The sequence below is a fragment of the Natrix helvetica genome, assembly GCF_964273705.1.
Source record: "Natrix helvetica genome assembly, chromosome: 3".
NCBI lineage: Eukaryota > Metazoa > Chordata > Lepidosauria > Squamata > Natricidae > Natrix > Natrix helvetica.
In genome coordinates, this window is record NC_138549.1 from 116,827,040 (window position 1) to 116,846,888 (window position 19,849).

General features: G+C 40.1%; 1 protein-coding gene across 4 annotated transcripts in view; it reads left to right on the forward strand.

Annotated features, from left to right (window-relative positions):
• Positions 1-17,310, forward strand: part of AKR1A1 (aldo-keto reductase family 1 member A1) — a 29,952-nt gene extending 12,642 nt beyond the window's left edge. For all 4 annotated transcript variants that reach the window (XM_081949226.1, XM_081949227.1, XM_081949229.1 and 1 more), the window contains exons 4-9: positions 1,750-1,901; positions 2,870-3,065; positions 9,080-9,279; positions 10,699-10,771; positions 14,034-14,120; positions 17,032-17,310. In XM_081949226.1, coding sequence (XP_081805352.1) covers positions 1,750-1,901; positions 2,870-3,065; positions 9,080-9,279; positions 10,699-10,771; positions 14,034-14,120; positions 17,032-17,097 — 774 coding nt within the window. In that variant the 3' untranslated portion in view covers positions 17,098-17,310. The remainder of the gene's footprint in view (positions 1-1,749; positions 1,902-2,869; positions 3,066-9,079; positions 9,280-10,698; positions 10,772-14,033; positions 14,121-17,031) is intronic.
• The last annotated feature ends 2,539 nt before the right edge of the window (positions 17,311-19,849 follow it).

The window sequence follows — 19,849 nt, forward strand, 5'->3', positions numbered from 1 at the left end:
TCAGTGCACAAAATTAAATAATGCCCAATGGTCCTGCGGTGTCCACAATTTCCCTAAACATATAAATTCTCATCAAAATATTTTTTTATTAAATAGACAAACACTTGCAAAATAAGAGTATTTTTTTATTACCTTTCATTTTGTTTAATTAAAAAAATGTTTAATTTCTAGTGCATATAAAAGCTTGTAAAATGGTATGTTGTGCCACCTGCCATAAAAAAGCTTGATTAGATGTAAAATGTGTCTCATGCCCCAATGACTAGTTCTTAATAATGGAAATATAAAAATCATTGCACAATGGGAACAGTTTTGTACATGGCTGGTTTGAGTAAGCATGAGCCAGAGTGAGGAAGAAAATATTTAATATCAGGATGGAGAGATAAAAGAGTTTTAGCAGATGGTAGCTTTTCTGAGCTTGGAAATTAAGCAGTGTTGAACATGGTTCCTGCTTGAAGGGGAGATGTGTGGGGAAAAGCTGGGTTGTAGCTTGAGCCAGAAAAAACATCTTAGAAGGCAGGGGCAAAACATTTGAGTATTGGCAGCATGAAAACATGGACATACTCTTCAAATCATCAGAAGATGAACTCAACTTGGAGGAAGGAACACTAAGGTAGGTTATGACTAGATAAATAAGGAATGGACTTAAAATGAAAAGATGAACTTAATATGTAAAAAAGAAGAAGTATTGTCAGGATAGCATCTAATTGTCAATATGATCATGTTTCTCCTACAAAAAACTCTGGAAGTGAATGTATGAATTAGAAGGAAGGAGAAAATATACAAAACATAATTTAGACAGAATGAAAGTTTGCTTGTTATGTTTGGCATAAAGTGAACATTATTATGTTAAATGTGGCATGATGGTATGTTAAAACTTTGAAACACAGTACCTTTTCATAGAAATGGTTTTGTTTGGATGTCTTAAGAGATCTAAATAATCTCATAAGAATTTTAGAACTTATTTGTACTTTGGAGTGAAGCGTCTCCCATTCTATACAGATTCTGTTGTGGCCCGCCAGCGGCCGGTGGAGCTGGCAGCAGATTCAGACAGTGAGGAGGTTGGGGAGGAACATGGGCCAGTCCTGGAGTCTGGGGAATGCTCTGATGAGGGGTCTGTGTCGGAGGCAGAGAGGTGGCCAGAGCCGTATGCCAGTTATCAGCTTCTTTCAGAGTCAGACCTCAGTGAGGCAGGCGAACAGCTGGAGCCTGTTCCTAGTGTGCGCATGCACAGAGTTGCCAGAGGAATGGAACAGCTAAAGAACAGGGGTCAACTTGGGAGTAAGGCCACAGGTGGATGATAAATGGCCCCTCCCAGAGGAAATAAAAGAGGAGCAAAGGGGAGTGGAGTTTGCAGGAGACAATTAGTTTCCTTAATTAGTTTGTGACTCTCCAAGAGTCCTTGCCAAGTTTTGAAGATATCAGCCTGTTAGCTCTCCAAGTCAGATAAGGTCTGTGACTGTAAATCCCCCCTTGAAAGACTTTGTTGGATGTGAATGAGCAGAATTCACAGTAAATTAATAAAAGGTTTTTTGTCAGGACCAGGAGTTTGCTTCATGCTCTTGTTAAGCCTAGATCAGACAGATTCATCCATTCATTCTCTTCTCCTCAGCCAGAAATAGAACCTTAAATATTAATACAGTCATATTGAATTGAGCAATATGTAAGTTGGTGCTCTTCTTTGGTGACATGTTTTCACTTGTATTCAGAATTACTTGAAACAATCATGATTCACTGTTGTTCTTTTTAAAGGCTGTTAAAAGGGAAGAGCTGTTTGTTACATCAAAGCTATGGAACACCAAACACCACCCAGAAGACGTGGAGCCAGCTTTAAGGAAGACACTGCAAGATCTAAAGCTGGATTACCTGGACCTTTACCTTATGCACTGGCCACATGCCTTCGAGTGCGTTTTAATAAGAGAAAATTAAGAGATTAAACCTCAATTTGTTATTTATTTAAACCTGGGGCACAGGGTAGGAGAACAGAGAGGGATAGAGGCTGAAATGTACTCCTTTGAAAAAAATGTGTGTGTGTGTGGGGAAAGAACATTGTGGAAGTCACATATGATCCAACTCCTATCACAATGTTGATGTTCTGAAAGCACTCTAGGAAAAATTAAACATGACTCCAGGAGGTATTTTGTTTTGTGCATTCATTCTGGAGAGTTACTATTAATTTTTATAGTTTATAATACTGTGAAAATTTGTATAGTTCATAATCGGGTGGGTTCTGGCAGTCACTACTGCTGGTTCGCTCACGGTTGCACCGTGCGCGTGCATGTGCAGTACTGTAGGAATAGAGGAAAGGTTATGTAAAGACATGTGCAGCACACTGCCATGATCTCAGTGGCTTTTTACCTTTTAACCTATGAGCTCACCTAGCAGAGACAGGCCGTACCAGGGAGTTATGTGAGATTCAACTCTGGTTGGGATGGACTTAGATATTGACAAGTAAAATGTACCAATAAGATGCTGTTGCTATCCCTGCTTTTGCTTTGCTTGTTAAAACTGTATCAAAGCCAAATAAACTCTGCGCAAGGTAGACAGACATTTTGGACAACCACTGCTGTAATGGATTTCTGAAACCTACACAGTACAATAAAAATTGCTCTGCGCAGAAGCAAAAAACAAGATGGCGGTGCCTACGGCGCCGTCTGAAGAACCAGTTCAGGGGTGTGGCAGGCCTGGGTCATTCCCGGTTTCAGCGACCAAGGCCGCCAAACCACTATCGGTTCAGCCGAACAAGTAGGAACCCACCACTGATCATAATGCTATAAAAATGTAACTAATAAATAGTTAAGTAATTATTTTAAAGTATATTTGTTCTTAATGGTGTTTCCAATAGATTTGTCATCTATTTTTTTTATAATAGGCGAGGAGATAATCTCTTCCCCAAGAATCCTGATGGTACAATGCGTTATGATTATATTGACTACAAAGATACATGGAAGGCTATGGAAAAATTGGTGGAAAAAGGCTTGGTGAAAGCTATTGGACTTTCAAATTTCAATAGTCGACAGATTGACGATGTTCTCAGCATAGCTTCTGTTAAGCCGGCAGTTCTACAGGTAAGATAGAAGAAGGAAAAGATAATGTGATTGATTCTTAAGATTATGATGAAAGGAAATGCAGTGTAAAAGAAACAAGTGGTGGTTTTTTTGAGAGGCATGTCAACCTACCTGGGTCAAGAAGTAGCTTCTTAAGGAAGGGGTGCACCACACTTTCCTCTTTCAAAGCTGCCACCATCACCACCCCTCTCAAGGATTCATTCACCACTCCTGTAGGCCAACCTGTTGTCCCCTCTCTGGTCACATGTACTAGCCAGGAGGAGTGTGGATCTAAATACAGGTGATGAAGTTCATCCAAGAAAGGACTCTGTTCCTGTCCTCAGCTGTCATAGGCTTGAAAAAGTCCCAGATGACCTTGCAAGATGTTACAAGACTTTATAAGCATTCAAAAAAGGGATGCGGTGATACTTATTTTATTTATTTATTTTTATTTCTTGGATTTCTAAACCGCCCCCTCTCCCAAAAAGGGACTCGGGGCGGTGTACAGTCAAATGCAGATAAAAATACAATAATATAAAACAGTTAAATACATTTGGGTGGAGGAGATAAGGCTGTACAAGAAATAAATATACCATAAAAACCCTAAAAACATCCCCAATTAAAATACCCAAACCCAATTAAAATATATCCCCAGGAGGTAAAACTAAGAGAGTGCCAGGCCAGCTGATTGAAATAGGTGAGTCTTTAATTTTTGACGGAAGGAACGGAGGTCGGTGGTAGTTCGAATATCAGGGGGGAGGTCATTCCAGAGGGTTGGGCCCATCACAGAGAAGGACCTACTCCTAGGTGTCGCCCGCTGGCATTGCCTAGCGGACGGCACCAGAAGGAGTCCCTCCCTGTGTGAGCGGATAGGTCGCAGGGACGTGTGTGGTAGGATGCGATCCTGCAGATAACTAGGTCCTATGCCATGGAGCGCTTTAAAGATGGTAATCAATACCTTGAAACGCACCCGAAAGGCCACAGGTAGCCAGTGCAGCTCGCGCAGGAGAGGTGTTACGTGGGAGTAACGTGTACTCCCCATGATAACCTGCGCGGCTGCGTTCTGAACTAACTGCAGTCTCCGGATGCGTCCCAAGGGAAGCCCCATGTAGAGGGCATTGCAGTAGTCCAGGCGAGACGTCACCAGCGCATGAGTGACCGTGCGCAGGGCACCCCGGTCCAGTAGGGGGCGCAATTGGCGCACCAGGCGAACCTGGTGGAACGCCCCCCTTGCCACGGCTGCCACATGGTCCTCCATTGACAGCCGGGCATCAAGGAGGATGCCCAAATTGCGCGCCCGCTCCACAGGGGACAGTTGTTCGCCCCCTATGGCCAGCGATGGTGTCAGCTGACTGAATCGCGGTGCCGGTACCCACAGCCACTCGGTCTTGGAGGGGTTGAGTTTGAGTCTGTTGTCCCCCATCCAGACCCCGACGGCTTCCAAACACCGGGACATCACTTCGACAGCCTCGTTGGGGTGGTTTGGGGTTGAAATGTACAGCTGAGTATCATCAGCATACAGGTGGTACTCAACCCCAAAACCACGGATGATCTCACCCAGCGGCTTCACATATGCGTTGAACAGGAGAGGCGAGAGGACCGACCCCTGTGGCACTCCACAAGTGAGTGGCCTCAGGGACGACCTCTGCCCCCCTGTCAACACACATTGCTTCCGGTCGGAGAGGTAGGAGCCGAACCACCGCAAAACGGTGCCTCCGACTCCCATCCCCTCCAACCGGCGCAATAGGATACCATGGTCGATGGTATCAAAAGCCGCCGAGAGGTCTAATAGGACCAGGATAGAGGAACAACCCCTATTTCTGGCCCTCCAGAGATCATCAACCAACGCGACCAAGGCTGTCTCTGTGCTGTGCCTGGGTCGGAAGCCGGACTGGCGTGGGTCTAGATAGTCGGATTCGTCCAGGTGTCGTGGGAACTGCTGCGCCACCACATTCTCAACAACCTTCGCCAAGAAGGGGAGGTTGGAGACTGGACGGTAATTAGCTAGCTCCATTGGGTCGAGCGAAGGTCTCTTGAGCAAGGGTCTCACCACCGCCTCTTTCAAGGCGGTTGGTAAGTATCCCTCACCCAATGAGGCGTTCACCAGGCCCAGAAGCCAGCCTCGTGTCACCTCCCAGGCTGCCAGTACCAGCCAGGAGGGGCACGGGTCCATTGAACATGTGGTGGGCCGCAGCTGTCCAAGCAACCTGTCCAAATCCTCGGGGGCAACAGAGTCAAACTCCTCCCAGAATGGTCTCTCAAGACTCGCTGTTGACGGCTCGTCTGGTCCACTGACGGAGGTCCATCCGCTCCGGATCTGATCGATACAGTGGTTAGAGTGCAATAGCGCAGGCTAGTTCTGCTGATCACAGGCTGCCAGCAGTTTGGTAGATCAGATTTCACCAGGCTCAAGGTTGACTCAGCCTTCCATCCTTCCAAGGTTGGTAAAATGAGGACCCAGATTGTTGGGGGCAATAAGGTGACTCTGTAAACTGCTTAGAGAGGGCTGTAAAAACACTATGAAGGAGTGTATAAGTCTAAGTGCTATTGCTATTTAATCTGAACAGATAAGTATGATTTTGTCTGCAAAATATCTAGTAAAGTGGTCATAGTGACCTACTGGAGGATCCAACAATGATTTAGCTCACATTAAATAAGGTTGCTGGATGGCATTCTGCCAATAGACTAACTGAACAAATATTAAAGCTTTATCACCCTTTCTGCATCTTATGTTCAGTCACCTTCCTTTTTATTTTTCAACGCCATTGCTGCAGGTGTCTCCCGTACTACCTTCTGAAGCATCTCTCTAAACCAAAGAGGACTGCCCCCCCCCATCAATGCATAGGGAGAGGATGTTCAGGCATTCTGTCAAGTATTTTCCTCAGTTCTGTGTTTCTGAATTCAAATAAGAATCTCGATTAAACACTCCTGAGTAAACTGATAAGAAACTCCCCATGTTGTCCCATGAATCCAAGCAGACTCATAAGTGATCTCAGGCAAACCGTTTAATGCTTCTTTCCTCCCTAGGGAGTTGTTAGTGGCCATTGAATATCAAAGATATCAGAAAATGATCTGGCCATTATAAAAGATTGGTATTAATGTCTTCAAGTTGATCTGAGGTAAAAAGCCAATCTAATGTGTGGCTCCAGTCTGAGTAGGGATTGTGGTAACTTGGGGCAAACCATGGTTTCATGGTGGTCATAAAATAAGCAAAACAAACATGCAGCCCTAAACTTCTAAGTTGTCCTATAACATACTTTCAATAGGTTGAAATTGTCTGAGAGAGTCCACCATCAGGTGGGCAGTCTTAAGTGTTTCTGGAAGGGAGTGTGCAGGGATGAGACTACATTAACAGTTCCCCTGCTTGCCCTTGATATCCAGTTTCATATAAAGGACTTTAGATGTAGTGATTAGTACAAGAGTGCATCTGTTTACATCACCCTCCCATTGAATGCTATTGCCTCTCCTCTTTCCCAGCCTTGATACCAAAGTTGGCATAGCTCCTGAAACCTGACCAGGCAGATCTTAGACAGAAGCAATCCTTTGTTCTCACCTAATTCAGTTTTAAAGGTACATGTCCATGCAGGTCTGCTGCCTCCTCCATCCCGAGGCCATGTAGGGACATGCTCTTATTCCACACAAAACTGGCATTGAAAAGAATCAACTGGAGGCCAAGTTCTTCCAGTTCAGAATCCAGGCTCTTAATTGGGGATGAGGGACAGAAATGGGAATGGTATCAAATATCCAATTTACTTTTCTCTGTAACGGCCTGTCTTCCCTGTGCCCTATTCCCCCTTTGCCCATCAGTATTTTGATCCTTTCCCATTCTGTCCTCTCCTGTCTCTCCTCCCAATACAGGGCATCCTCAGCCTTTCAATACAGTTACCACCCTGTTTGTATTTCTGAAGAATCATTCTGCCATCTAGAATATAGCTACTTTAGCAGAATGGGCCATGGGCACCTTCTCCCACTAATCCTTCTCCCACTCATCCCCTTCCCCCATTGAAATCAATGTAACCTTTCATTCCAATTCCACCCTTACGTTTTGTTTCACGCTACTCTTCCTGGCTGTCCTTTAGGAAAAAGAGTGCTCCCTCATGCTGTAAGCTTCCTTTTCCTCCTTTGGAAGTTGGTCTCCATTCCACCTGCTCTTGCCATGTCCCAGTGCCAGTCCAGATTTCCCATACATGCAGTGAAGTTTTCTATTCTTTCAGTATACCATCTCTCAGCTATTTTAGAGAAATGGCAGTGAAGAAACCACTCCTTTTTCCATGGAGCCTTGATGATGCAGAAAGTTGCTATTTAGCACTGGCCTTTCTCTCTTCAAGTGAACCTTATCCATCTTTTCCACCAACATAAATCTGCCAGTTAACATCACCCTGTCTCTGCCCACTCAGTCTTTTTTGCAACATTCCACAAACCATCAAAAACTTTAGGCCACTATCTCCAATTCTCTAGTCCCAGTTCTCCTTTCTCCATTGTTGTTAGCAATCCCTTCTCTTTTCATGTTCTGCACTTCCTCACATCATCTTCAATTCACAGTAAAGCATAGTCTGCTGCCATGTCCTATCTCAGTGTTTTTCTTCCTCCGAGTTTCTGTTATCTTGTATCCTATCAAGAAGATTGGACCACTCCAGAGCCAGCTCTATATTACAGGAAATTAACAGGTTGGGAAGTCCTCAGCCTTAATTCCCCTCCAGGAAAATGGACTGACAAATTAGCTAAATTAGCATCATTTACATAGTGCATCATTTTCTCTGTATCTGTTCCTGTTGTTGGCAGCAAGCAGACATATCTATTGTTACTTGTTAATGTTCTTTCATTCACAGCTACATTGTGTACCCACTCTGTGATTCTTACTTGGTCAAGGCCTCACTCCTGCCCGTAGCTTGCAGGATTAGTGACCAAGGCAGCTAGCACTTACTCTACTTCTTCTGTCTCCACCCTATTCCTTATTCTTCTTTGCTAGTTTCCCAACTCCTGCTTGCCAGGTTTTTCTTTCTTTCTCCCTCCTTCATCATATATCATTCTCACTATGGTTTTAAGTTAAAACCAGTCTGAAAGAGGGAGAAAGCATTTAAAAGTGTTCCTTGTTTTTAATGTTATTGTCTCATTTCCAAGATATGGCGAAGGGGCACCTTTTCCCTCTCCTGCAAAGTAATTTGAGTATGTTACCTTTGTGTTAAAAATGTAGAGGCAGAGACAATATGTTTTACCTTGTAGCATATGTAGAAGAAGGAATCCCATCGCTCACATTAGCTCCTTTGTTTCCATATGAGCCAAAGGTGTGTTTTTGTTAACAATGGAACCACTTAGTTTTACAGAAGCAATTTAAAATCCAGTAAAACAGGAATAGGGGATTTGTGAACTTTAAGATCTTGCCGAATGCAGCTCCTTTGTTCCTTGGCCATTGGCCAAGCTGACTGGGTATTAACACGGTCAAGAGATGTCCAACTGCAGTGAATGAAGGTATAGGAAGAAGAGTGATCTTCATGTTTTTTTTCCGTGATCCCTTTTGTTTCACAGCTTGTATTATTCTGAAGCTTTACCCTTATGGACCAGGATATGGTATTGGAGGGGAAAAAATGTAATCAGCAAAGTGAAGATAATGGAGTTGGTGAAGTTATTTTGCTTCTAGCTAATGTAGCACAACTTACAAGCCACACACAATTTCTATCACAGCCTTTTCTACACTTTGCCATTACATTTTCTAGCATTAAAATTAGGAGAATTTTCTTCAAAAGAAGATACAGGTTGAAATGATGATGAAATGATACAGGTTAATGATCTTGTTTCTGTTTATATAGTTCATCTGTCACAGAATAGTCATCTAAGCTAGACAAAAATATATAGACTCTAGTTCAATACAGTGTGTTAGCTGCACGTTTGCCACCAACCCTCAGATCATGGTGGACTTAATTCCCCCTAAATTTTCAATGATTGGAACTTGTTACTCTAAAATCAATTCTTTCAGCAAAGTGAAACTACGTTTTTTTGCCACCAGCCTGCTCACTGTTGTACATTGCTTTTGATAGGTGGAATGTCATCCTTACCTAGCCCAGAGAGAACTAATAGCTCATTGCCATCAGCGAGGGCTGGTGGTAACTGCTTACAGTCCTCTTGGTTCACCTGACAGGATGTGGAAGCACCCAGATGAGCCAGTGTTGCTGGAAGAACCTGGGATAAAGAAACTGGCAGAAAAATACAACAAATCTCCTGCTCAGATTCTTCTCAGGTATTGATAAATTAGCCTTTTGAGAGATCAACATTAAAGATTTGAAGGAGCAGAGAGCTGGACCAATGATGGCGAATCTTTTAGACACCGTGTGCCCAAACTGCACACGCATGCATGCTCAAACTGAAAGGTGTGTGTTCATGTGACAACACCTGCATGCGCCGACATGCGCAGCAGAGACCCGAAGATCAGCTGGCTGGTGGGAGGTAGGCATCCCAACACCAGCAGCATGGCAAGAGGTAAGATCTTTTTCTTTTGTGAGCTTCTGTTTCATTGTTTGCAGAAAACAGAAACTCATGAAAGAAACGACATGACCCGGGGCCCTGTGTGCCACCTCTGGCATGCTTGCCATTGGTTTGCCATCACAGAGTTAGACCCTAAAACTCTTTATATTCCTTATTAATACATTTAGCTAAACACTGTACGGTACAAATTGGTGTTACAATGTGATGATGTGATGGCAAAAGGATTTCAACCACTCCCTATTTTGTAAACACTTGACTTTTGGTTATTTAAGTGCTGAAATATTGCAGTGATTGTGGTGACTAAGTGAATTTAGTACCCTCTTGATGAAAGGACAGAGTGTAGAAATATAATTCCAATACCAAGTCAGGCCATGGGTCTGCCTAGCCTTAGGCCATTCGGAAGAGTTGCAGAGGCATTTCGGTTTTCAAACAAGCACCGATAAAGAGATGTCAGGGATTGAACCGGAGACCTTTATAATGCAAAGTTTTTTAGAACCAAAACTTCCCTAAGTGAGAAATGAAGCTGGTTTAATGGTTAAGCTTAAAGGTAGCCTAGAAACCAGGAGACTGTGAGTTCTAGTCTCACCTTAGACATGAAAAGCCAGGTAGATGACCTTGGACCACTCACACACTCCCAACCCAACTCACCTCCCAGGATTGTTGTTGTTGTGGGAAAAATAGGAGGAAGCAGCATTAGACATGTTTGCCATCCTGAAGTTATTTATAAAAATAATAAAGGAGGGATCTAAATAAATAAGAAAGAAGAAAAAGAATGTTGATTTTTGCTGTGTTACTAAACATTATTATATTTTGTTAATAATACAGTATTATTTTTATTATGCAGTATTAATGTTTTTATTCTTCCATTGAAAACAACATTGTAATTTAAAATGGAGATTTGCAATAGAAGGTGCTTTACAAACATTTTAATCAAATTACCAAAAGCAAGGTAGCAGCTTAGTTTTTTTAAAAGAACTTTGGATTCTAGGAACTCACTTTGAAGTTCCATTCAAAGAACCCTGATTAGTATTCTATATTCTATGTTACAATGGCTTTATGAGCCCAAAGTTTTGTAGCCTTGTAGAGAAATTATTATTTTCCCTGTAAGAATAGAATACTTTGGATTTTGTTTATCCTGAATGAGAAAATCACAGCTTGTTTAATTCTGTGACAGATGGCAAGTTCAGCGGAAAGTAGTTGTTATTCCCAAGAGTGTTACCCCTGCACGCATACTCCAAAATCTTCAGGTAAGTGGGACTTCTGACTGACTTGCCAGACGAAGCCATTACTGTAGGCAGCTTTGGTCAGCAGTACTGAAGCTTTAGCTGTGTTTTTTTCCTTGGAAATACATTGTGCAGGTAGTCCTTGCTTACTGATTGCTTATTCAGCAACCATGTGAAGTTACAATGGCACTGAAAATAAAGATTTACAGTTGGTCCTTGCATTAGCCATTTCAGTGTCCCTGCAATTATATAATCATGGTTTAAGTGCTTGGCAACTGGTACAGACGTATGACAGTCACAGCATCCCATGGTCATGTGATCTCTATTTGCAACCTTCACAGCTGGCTTCCTATAAGCAAAGTCATTGGAAAAGCCAGTAGGAACTCCCAAGTCAGTCACATACTTTATGTTTAATAAGTGATTTGCGTAATGACTGCAGCCAGAACTGATATTGTAAGGTGTCACTGGTGTTTTATTTTGTTACCGTGTCACTTAGTGATAGATATGGTGGTCCCAATTCGGTAATTAACTGAGGACTACCACTATAGGAAGAATATAATTCTCAACTGATGTGTCCTGGTATTATTTTACTAGAGTCAATGAAGGCACACATGCACATTCTGATTTGTTTGAAGCTCCAGCTGATCAACTAATTTACTATTGAATTTTACTACCACAGATTCTAGGCTTGTGTCAGCATTCCAAATATCATCCAAAATTAAATTAGAGTTCAAGTCAGATCTTTCCTCAAAGTTCCAATGTATTAAGCGAGACATGTTGGTACATCTGTGGAAAACCCAAATCTGAAAGCTTCCTGGGGTTTCCACCTAGTTGAAAGTTCACGATTGCCCCCACACCCACAAGTCCATCACATGGTCCAATCTTCCACTGCCACGCTGGCATTTCCACCCATCTAGTTCCGGTCAGGTGCAGAGGTGCAGAGACAAAGAACGACCTTGGGCTTCTAGAAAGGAATGTTTTATTTTGACAACAACACATTCTACAATTCTACTCCTTACTATTCCCCTCCCAATTACCCCACTAATGAAACAGCATAGTAAAATAATAGAGAGTGTGGCAGACCAAATATCCTAAAAGGAATATGACTGCAGGCCTGACAGCTTGTTTATGAGATCATATTTTTTACCTGCTACACTACTGGTTTAATATACTGTATCTGGTGTTTCTAGTTTGTGCATTCAATATAACTGATGTTCACTTGCAAGCTTCTGCCTCCCACACTTTAAAGAAAACCTTTTCCTTTTTGATCTTGATAGGTCCAGTAGAATCCAACATTTCTGTGTGGTATCATATTATAAACTGCACTTCAAACATTATGCAATTTCCTTTTGAAGTTGTTATAAACTCTTTGATATTTTTCAAAAGCTTTAGAAAAAAATCAGATAAATGTAAATCCCTTCTCTATCAGCCATCTTATTTAGAAATCATAAAATAACAGATGTATGGCTATCCAGAAAGTGTTAAAAATAATGCTATCTTATCTGCATACTCTTGAAGTGCTCAGAGAGATTAATTTTGAATACCCTAATTTGCAAATTTTTGTTTGTTTATCCTTTTATGTTATTTCTACATATTACTTGGAGAGGTATTACATGTGTAGATAATTGGAAAGTTACTCTTTTTGCAATGATGGGAAGCAGAATTAACACCGATGCTTTTCTTTCCAAAGAATTATTGCTGAGTTTGTTTCCTTTTTTTTCTATAAAACATCCTTTTTTTAACCCACCAAAGAAAATTGCTCCTGCATTTTCTAGTCAGTTAAATTTTGTAGGTTATGGGAAAAATGAGCTGAACCGTTAATCCAGGGGAATAAATCAGTAATAATCACTTTGGCATTTTGTCAACCAAGGAACACAGCTGTAAGTTGGGCAGCGCTAGCCTAACTCGGAAAGCCCATTCTGTAGAACATGGCTCACCTGCTACTTTGATTTTGCAAAAAATCATGATGATGAAATCCCAAATGGAAGTCAAACTTCTACGGTCATGAACTATATCCTTTCATTGTTGTGTTGTGACCCAGTTTGCCTGAACAATTATGGCACATTAGGCATGTTGAGAAAATTTCAGACTCCATGGTATTTACCTGGATCTTTATAAAAGCTTCTACAACAGTATGCCTGAATATATTGTGACTCATTCAGCTATAAGCATACAACAGAACACCTTCCGTGTAACTCTTCAGCCTTGTTGCAATATTAATAAATATTGCAATAAATAAACCTCCTATAGCATGAATCATGAATCTGATGTTAGTGAGCTCCAATTTCCAGAGAATTCAGCCACTATAGACAATAGTGTGAGATGCTGAGATTATAATACAGCAATATTTGAAAGGTCACAAATTTCTCAGCTCATTACAATAGTCACTATCTATGTCCACCATCACCAGTTTTCACCAAATTGTATAATGTTCTGAAGTTGCTTTTTGTGACAAATGTTTTGCAAGGAATAAACAAACTTTATTAATATGAACGCCTACTGAGGAATTTGCTTCTCTGAGTTCAGAGATTGCTGCTTTTTTGACACTTGTTTTCCGCTGTATATCTCATTGAGGATAAAATTGTAACTTTTCTGTAAACTACACTCCAAATGTACAGTATATAGCACCGCCCAGTAGAAATTTTTAGTGTGAGTTTTTTAAGGTTGCCTCCAGTATCAGTGTCCTTGCAAGATGTCCTGTATTAATAAGTTTTGCCAAGTTTCTGAAGTTTATGTCTATTGCTCTAGAGTTCTATAAGCAATTTTTCTTATATAATAGAAGTCATCATAAAGGAGATAGCTTCACAATTTAAGAATAATGTAACTTTACAGATGAGGATTTCTTTTTCACACTTAGATCTTTTACAAAGTGTAAGAAACACTGAAAAAGATTTGTTTCTGTATGCCAGGCATGCTTGCTGACAAAAAAACTATGTTTTCTTTAGGTGGTTAGGATGTGCAATGCTTTAGATGTGCAGCCAAAACTTTGCTTCAGAGTGGGCGGGTGCATTCATACCACACCTATCTGCATCACCTTAAAGAAGCTGCAACTTTAAGGAGGTGTAGTGTGCACACCCATTCCCACTTCAAAGCATCTTTTGGCTTTGGCACTGAAGCATTGCACATCTCTTAGTAGATAGCTCTCATTACTTAGATAGGTTCTGCACCTGTTTGCATTTACATGTGTTCTACAAGCAGATTTTTTTAAGCGATTAAGACAACTCACGAAATAGCAACAGTGAAAATCATAGCCTGAATTAACAGTAAATGTATTTATATGTTTTAGGTGTTTGACTTCAGCCTGACCGTTGAAGAGATGAACTCTATTGAGAGCCTGAATAAAAACTGGCGATATATTGTACCAATGCTCACGGTAAATGTTGTTTCTGTTCATACCAAATAAATACATATATAGATAACTAAATAAAATGAAACTGAAATTTGTAAAACACCCACTGAGTGTATTTATCCCTTCAACAACTTCCCTATCCTTTTCTGTCAACAAATACATGTTTAAATTTAAATTAAAAGTTGCAGTTAATAAATGCATTAAAGTACAAATAACTCCATAACATCCAGTAACAATGTTTCCATGTTTAATTCTCCAAAGTAAAAATCTGTGTGCCCTCTAGCGGCTTGTGAGGTATAGAACAAAATTATACAGTCACCTGTTGCCAGTTACAAGGTTCCTTTTGAAATCCCTCGCAATTTGATACACCGAAGACCATATGATAGAAGTAGGACTAAAGGAATGAAACCAAGTTTTAAAATAAAACTATCAAACAATATTAAGAAAACTTCGGAATATATATTTGAGAGTAGTATACATTTAGATATAACCCTTGCCTTTGTTGCTCTGGTCATATTAATATACTGTAGATAATATAGATAATGATATAGATATAGATATGTAATATTCTGTAGATAAAATGATAATGGTAATATAGATAATGATGATGACTGTTCACATCTACAGTGTGTCAGGTTCCAAGTAACACCCCTAAGGAAAGAAGACTCCGAGGCTAGAGTATCAAAGTTCCATTTTATTAGAGAGGTCATATTGGCACATCTGGGAAAACCCGAATCTGAAAGTTTCCAGGTTTTCCCCACCCAAGTGAAAGTTCAAGTCCCTGCCCAGCACCCACATGTCCATCCCATGATCTAATCAGGCACCATCCCAACTGGAGATGCCTCCAAGTCAATCCATTCCAGGTGCAGGGCAAAATGTCCTTGACTCTCTGAGAAAGGAATGTTATTTAGACTATATTTGTCTCCCAAACTCCATATAATTTCCCCCTCCCATTTTCCGACAGTAGAAAAGATGGCTTGCAGGTCTGACACAGTGTTTCTGAACCTTGACAATTTTCACATATGTGGACTGACTTCAATTCCCAGAATTCCCCAGATGCCTTGATGGCTGCAAGCTGTACAAATGCCAGTCTGCACGCTGACTGGGGAATTCTAGGAGTTGAAGTCTACATATCTTAAAGTTGCTAAGGTTGAGACACACTCTACTAGCAAATGGTTGAAGATCAAGCACGGCTGCTAGGCTTGTTGATATTTTTTTTTAAAGAAAATGTGTAAATGGCTGAATATGTTTATGTCTTAATTTTTTTCTTGCATTGTTATATAGTATTACTTAGCCATTCAGTAACTTTCAATGTATTACACAAAACAATGTTCATTACCTTATCTGTCATCTTAGTTGCATACTGCAATAGTTTCTTTAAATCTTCCTCCTGTTTTTCTTTATAAGTTACTTGATGAAGCAATCTGTTCTTGGAAATTCTTGGTGATGTTAATCAGTTCATGGATTCTTATAAATGGCCTAAGAGAGCAATATGTATCAATATTTTTAAAAAGAAATGAGAATTTGTCCTTAGGATAATGAGCATTATTAAGAATCAGCCATAGTTCAAAAGCTGCATTTTTATTTTTCAAATAACGTTTATTTCATGGATGAAACATAGTTTGAATCAGTCCATGAAAAGTGCACCAGTTACCCATGCCTTTCTACCCTCTAGAAAAGAGGAAGACAGCTCTTGTTCTTATCCCTGTAAGCATGTGGATTAAGGACCTGATATAAAAACATAGAATCTTGACCATTAAATCTCTGAAGCACTGACAGAATGTTTCATCTAAGACCATCACAAACCTAAAACACTAAGCAATTTCACTTCTGATTGCGTGCTTAGGAATCATTTTAGTCATATTTATTAATATTATTTATCATTTTTATTTAGGAAACTCTATAAGGCACATGCCTTTAACTAATTTGGATAATTAATAAGGCCAGTGCATATATAGGTAGTCCTCAACTTACAACCACAATTGAGCTCAAAATTTATGGTGCTAAGCAAAAATTTGTTGTGAGCTTCCTCCCATTTTGCGACTTTTCTTGCCACATTTGTTCACTGAATCACTGTTGTTAAATTAGTAACATGGTTGTTAAGTGAATCTGGTTTCCCCATTGACTTTACTCATCAGAAAGTTGCAAAAGGTGATCAATCCCATCATGCCACAACACTGCAACGGTCATAAATGTGAGTCAGTTGTCAAGCATCTGAATATAAATCATACAACCCTGGAGATGCTGCAAAGGTCACACATGTTAAAAATGGTCATAAGTCATTTGTTTTCAGTGTCGTTGTAACTTTGAACGGTCACTAAATGAACTGTGGTAAGTCGAGGACTACCTTAATTCACTCACCTGTATAGAACACTTAGGAATGTGAGTGCTGGTGAGATACTTGCAACAGAGACTTACTGAGGAAGAATGAGATCAGCCTTACTTCCATCTCTCATGAGAAGAATCTTGCACCAGGACACCTCACCCTTCTCTACCTTGCCAATATTCAGATTCTGAGAGTTATGAAAAGCAAATTGATGTACAGAAAATCTCCCATGGAGATCAAATTTGCATGGTTGTTTGGTTATGGCAAAGGATCACCGTGGTGTCCATTTGACTAAAAGACTTTTCAAAATCTTAAATGTTAGTTAAGGTCATCTGCAAAAGTGCAATGTCTCTTTCCCATTCTCTTAAGAGGGTAGATATTTGGGGTAGATATTTTCAAACACATTTCTTTTAAAGTGTTTTTTTCAAAACAATCAATTGATAAATCTGATACAGCAAATGTAAATATTTAAAGTATCAATTTTGTCAGAGAAGTAAAAATGATTTTGTTATTAAATAAAATCAAATTTCAGACAGTGCTATATTAACTTTGAAATAAGAGAAACAATGGTGCTTCCTTTTAATTAAAAGTTTTCTTTATTTTTTGCAGGTGGGGGACAAAATGATAGCAAGGGATGCTGGACACCCCCTATATCCCTTCAATGAACCATATTAATTCATAAAGCTACCAAGATAAAAAATGTATTTCCATTCAGGATTGCTGCTGCCATCAATTACTAGATTTTTTTTTTAAAAAACACCTAAATAAAGTTTTATATCTGTGGGATTGCATTCAATTCTGAAGATTTAACAATGGTTTTAGAGAAATAACTGTTTAACAGTATAAATTGTACAACCTGAAATTTTTAATAAGATCTTAATTAACATGTTTCTGTGTCTTTTTTTAAACTCCTGGACCAAAATATTTGCTTGAAATCTAATAGGGTGCAAAGAGTAATAAATGCAAGGTATATGCTTCACACATACCTAAATTTAAATTTTGGATCTCCTGCCATAATTTCTAATAGTTACCGTATTTTCGGATTATAAGACGCACCAAGATTTTGAAGAGGCAAATTTTTTAAAAACGTTTTTGCACTCTGCAGACATCTCAAAAACGGCCTTTCCCCCCCCCCCAAAACGGACCCGTCTTTTTACAAAAAAGGGCATGAATAGCCTTTAGAAGGTTTATAGAGTGTGCCTGGCGGCTGGGGGGGGCAAAATTGAGCAAAAAAGTTCCATTTTTCACTCATTTCTGCCCTCTCCAGCCCCCAGAAGCACTCTATAAGCCTCTTAAAGGCTATGCATGTACATTTTGGTGAAGGGGGCGAGGTTTCGGAGGCAAAAAATGCTGTATTCAGTGTATAAGACGCACCCAGATTTTCAGACACTTTTTTGAGGGAAAAAGGTACGTCTTATAATCTGAAAAATACGGTATATAAAGATTGTGATCACAGGTTTCATGACTTTATCCCAATATGTGTTTGGTAGCACAGACCAGAAGAGTACAGGATGCATGGCATTGCTGCTGCCTCTAGCACTGAATTAAAATAATTTGCCACCTCAGTTTATATTTAGCTACTATCTACTACTACTAATGGCTTCTATCGCATAATAGGATCATCTTCCAAACTAGAGATCTGTAACTCTCTGGATATGTGGACATGTTTGATTTTACATGTTACAAAGTGACTGCCATGGTGAACATGTCACAGAACACTGAAAAGTGAAATTACAGTCAAGTTCTAATCCTGGATGCATTCTACTATCTCAGTTTATTTTTGTACTTTAGCACACCTGTCACCCTGGAATTTATAATAACTGAAATTCAAAAAAGTGGCTTAAGACCTACTCTTTCACAAGAAGTGAATTCCCATCTAAAAGTTTGGTGTAATGGTTAAGGTGTTGGCCTAAAAACCAGGAGACTGTACGTTTTAGTCCTACCTCAGGCATGAAAGTTAGCTGGGTAACTTTGAACCAGTCACTTTCTCTCAGCCAAACCACTTCACAGGATTATTGTTGTAGGAAAATAAGAGGAGGAAGGAGTATTATGTATGTTCATCACTTTGAGTTCCTTGTAATAAAGATGGGATAGAAAACAATAAGTAAAGTAAAACAGGCTGCCCAGAATGACCCTGCCTCCTTTGAATTGAATGTTAACTTGCTTCCCAGCTCCCATCCATTATAGAATTTAGGTGATGTTCAAGAGTACTAATGGCTTGGGGGGGGGGGAACTATAGAGTTAGGTGTTATGGTTCTATATAGATTTGAGATCTAACTTCATAGGGAATAACAGGATGCAGCATAGAACAGTAATTTAGTAGTCAAGAATATAATAGTAATTCCTCTATCACTATCTTCTGGTGCAATCTCTCAGGGAACATTGAAATAACTCTAAAATAATGCCTTTAAGCTTGGTCTCTGTTATGACCAATGACTTTCGTTACCAAAGATTTTATGAAAAGTACTAGCACTGTACTCCTCTTGTGATTCCTAGTGCAGATCACTCATCAAAGTAGTCTGTTTTATATCCAGCCCTGAAACAATAACAGATTATCACTTTCCCAAAACAATACTATCAAGCAAGTAAGTTGACATTTCATGGTGGCCACGACCATGGAGATGTCTTCGGACAGCGCTGGTTCTTTGGCTTTGAAAAGGAGATGAGCCCTGCCCTCTAGAGTTGGGAACAACTAGCACATATGTGCGAGGGGAACCTTTACCTTTACCCTTGGCTAATTTGTGTTCTACCTAAAAGCTGAAAAGGTGGTTAATTTGTGGTTCAAGTATTATGCAGACCATAGCAATAAGATTAATTCACTGAACAATGATCCTTTAAATGAATGATTAATGTGGAAACAACCTCCAGTTACTCCTCTCCAAAATGCAATGCTTCTCTTCAGAAAGATTTCATAGTGATAGAACGGTATGCAGTGCACTTAGTTACATAAAAGATTAAAGATTTGTCCTCTCCTGGTCACCTTTGTGAGAGGAGGATCAAGTAAGCCCCACTTCACACTAATGACTTTTTACTTATAGCGACTGGGAGCATTTATGCGTATTACGCTTTTTCGGGAGTATTTCGGGATAGACTAGTAGTTGATCCAAGTCAAAGTAATAACGTAAGGCGGGGCAAAAGCCCTGGAAACAAGACATTTTGAGACAAATATATTGCACTAGATTATTTTTAATGCCCCCAAATGGGTTCTAATGCGTGCAACCCACAACTACTATGTTATGAGATTGTATTTTTCAGCACGCTGAGACGGCGAGCTTTATTTACTCCGATTTTTGGACTACTTTTCCCAAAATGCCAATCGCATTGCCGAGGCAACCACAGAGTTCTATTAGAACGGTAGCTATTGACGTCACTCGTCGAGAGACTGCTATTCCTTTATTTTGAAGACGCCTTCCGACTCATCGAAAGC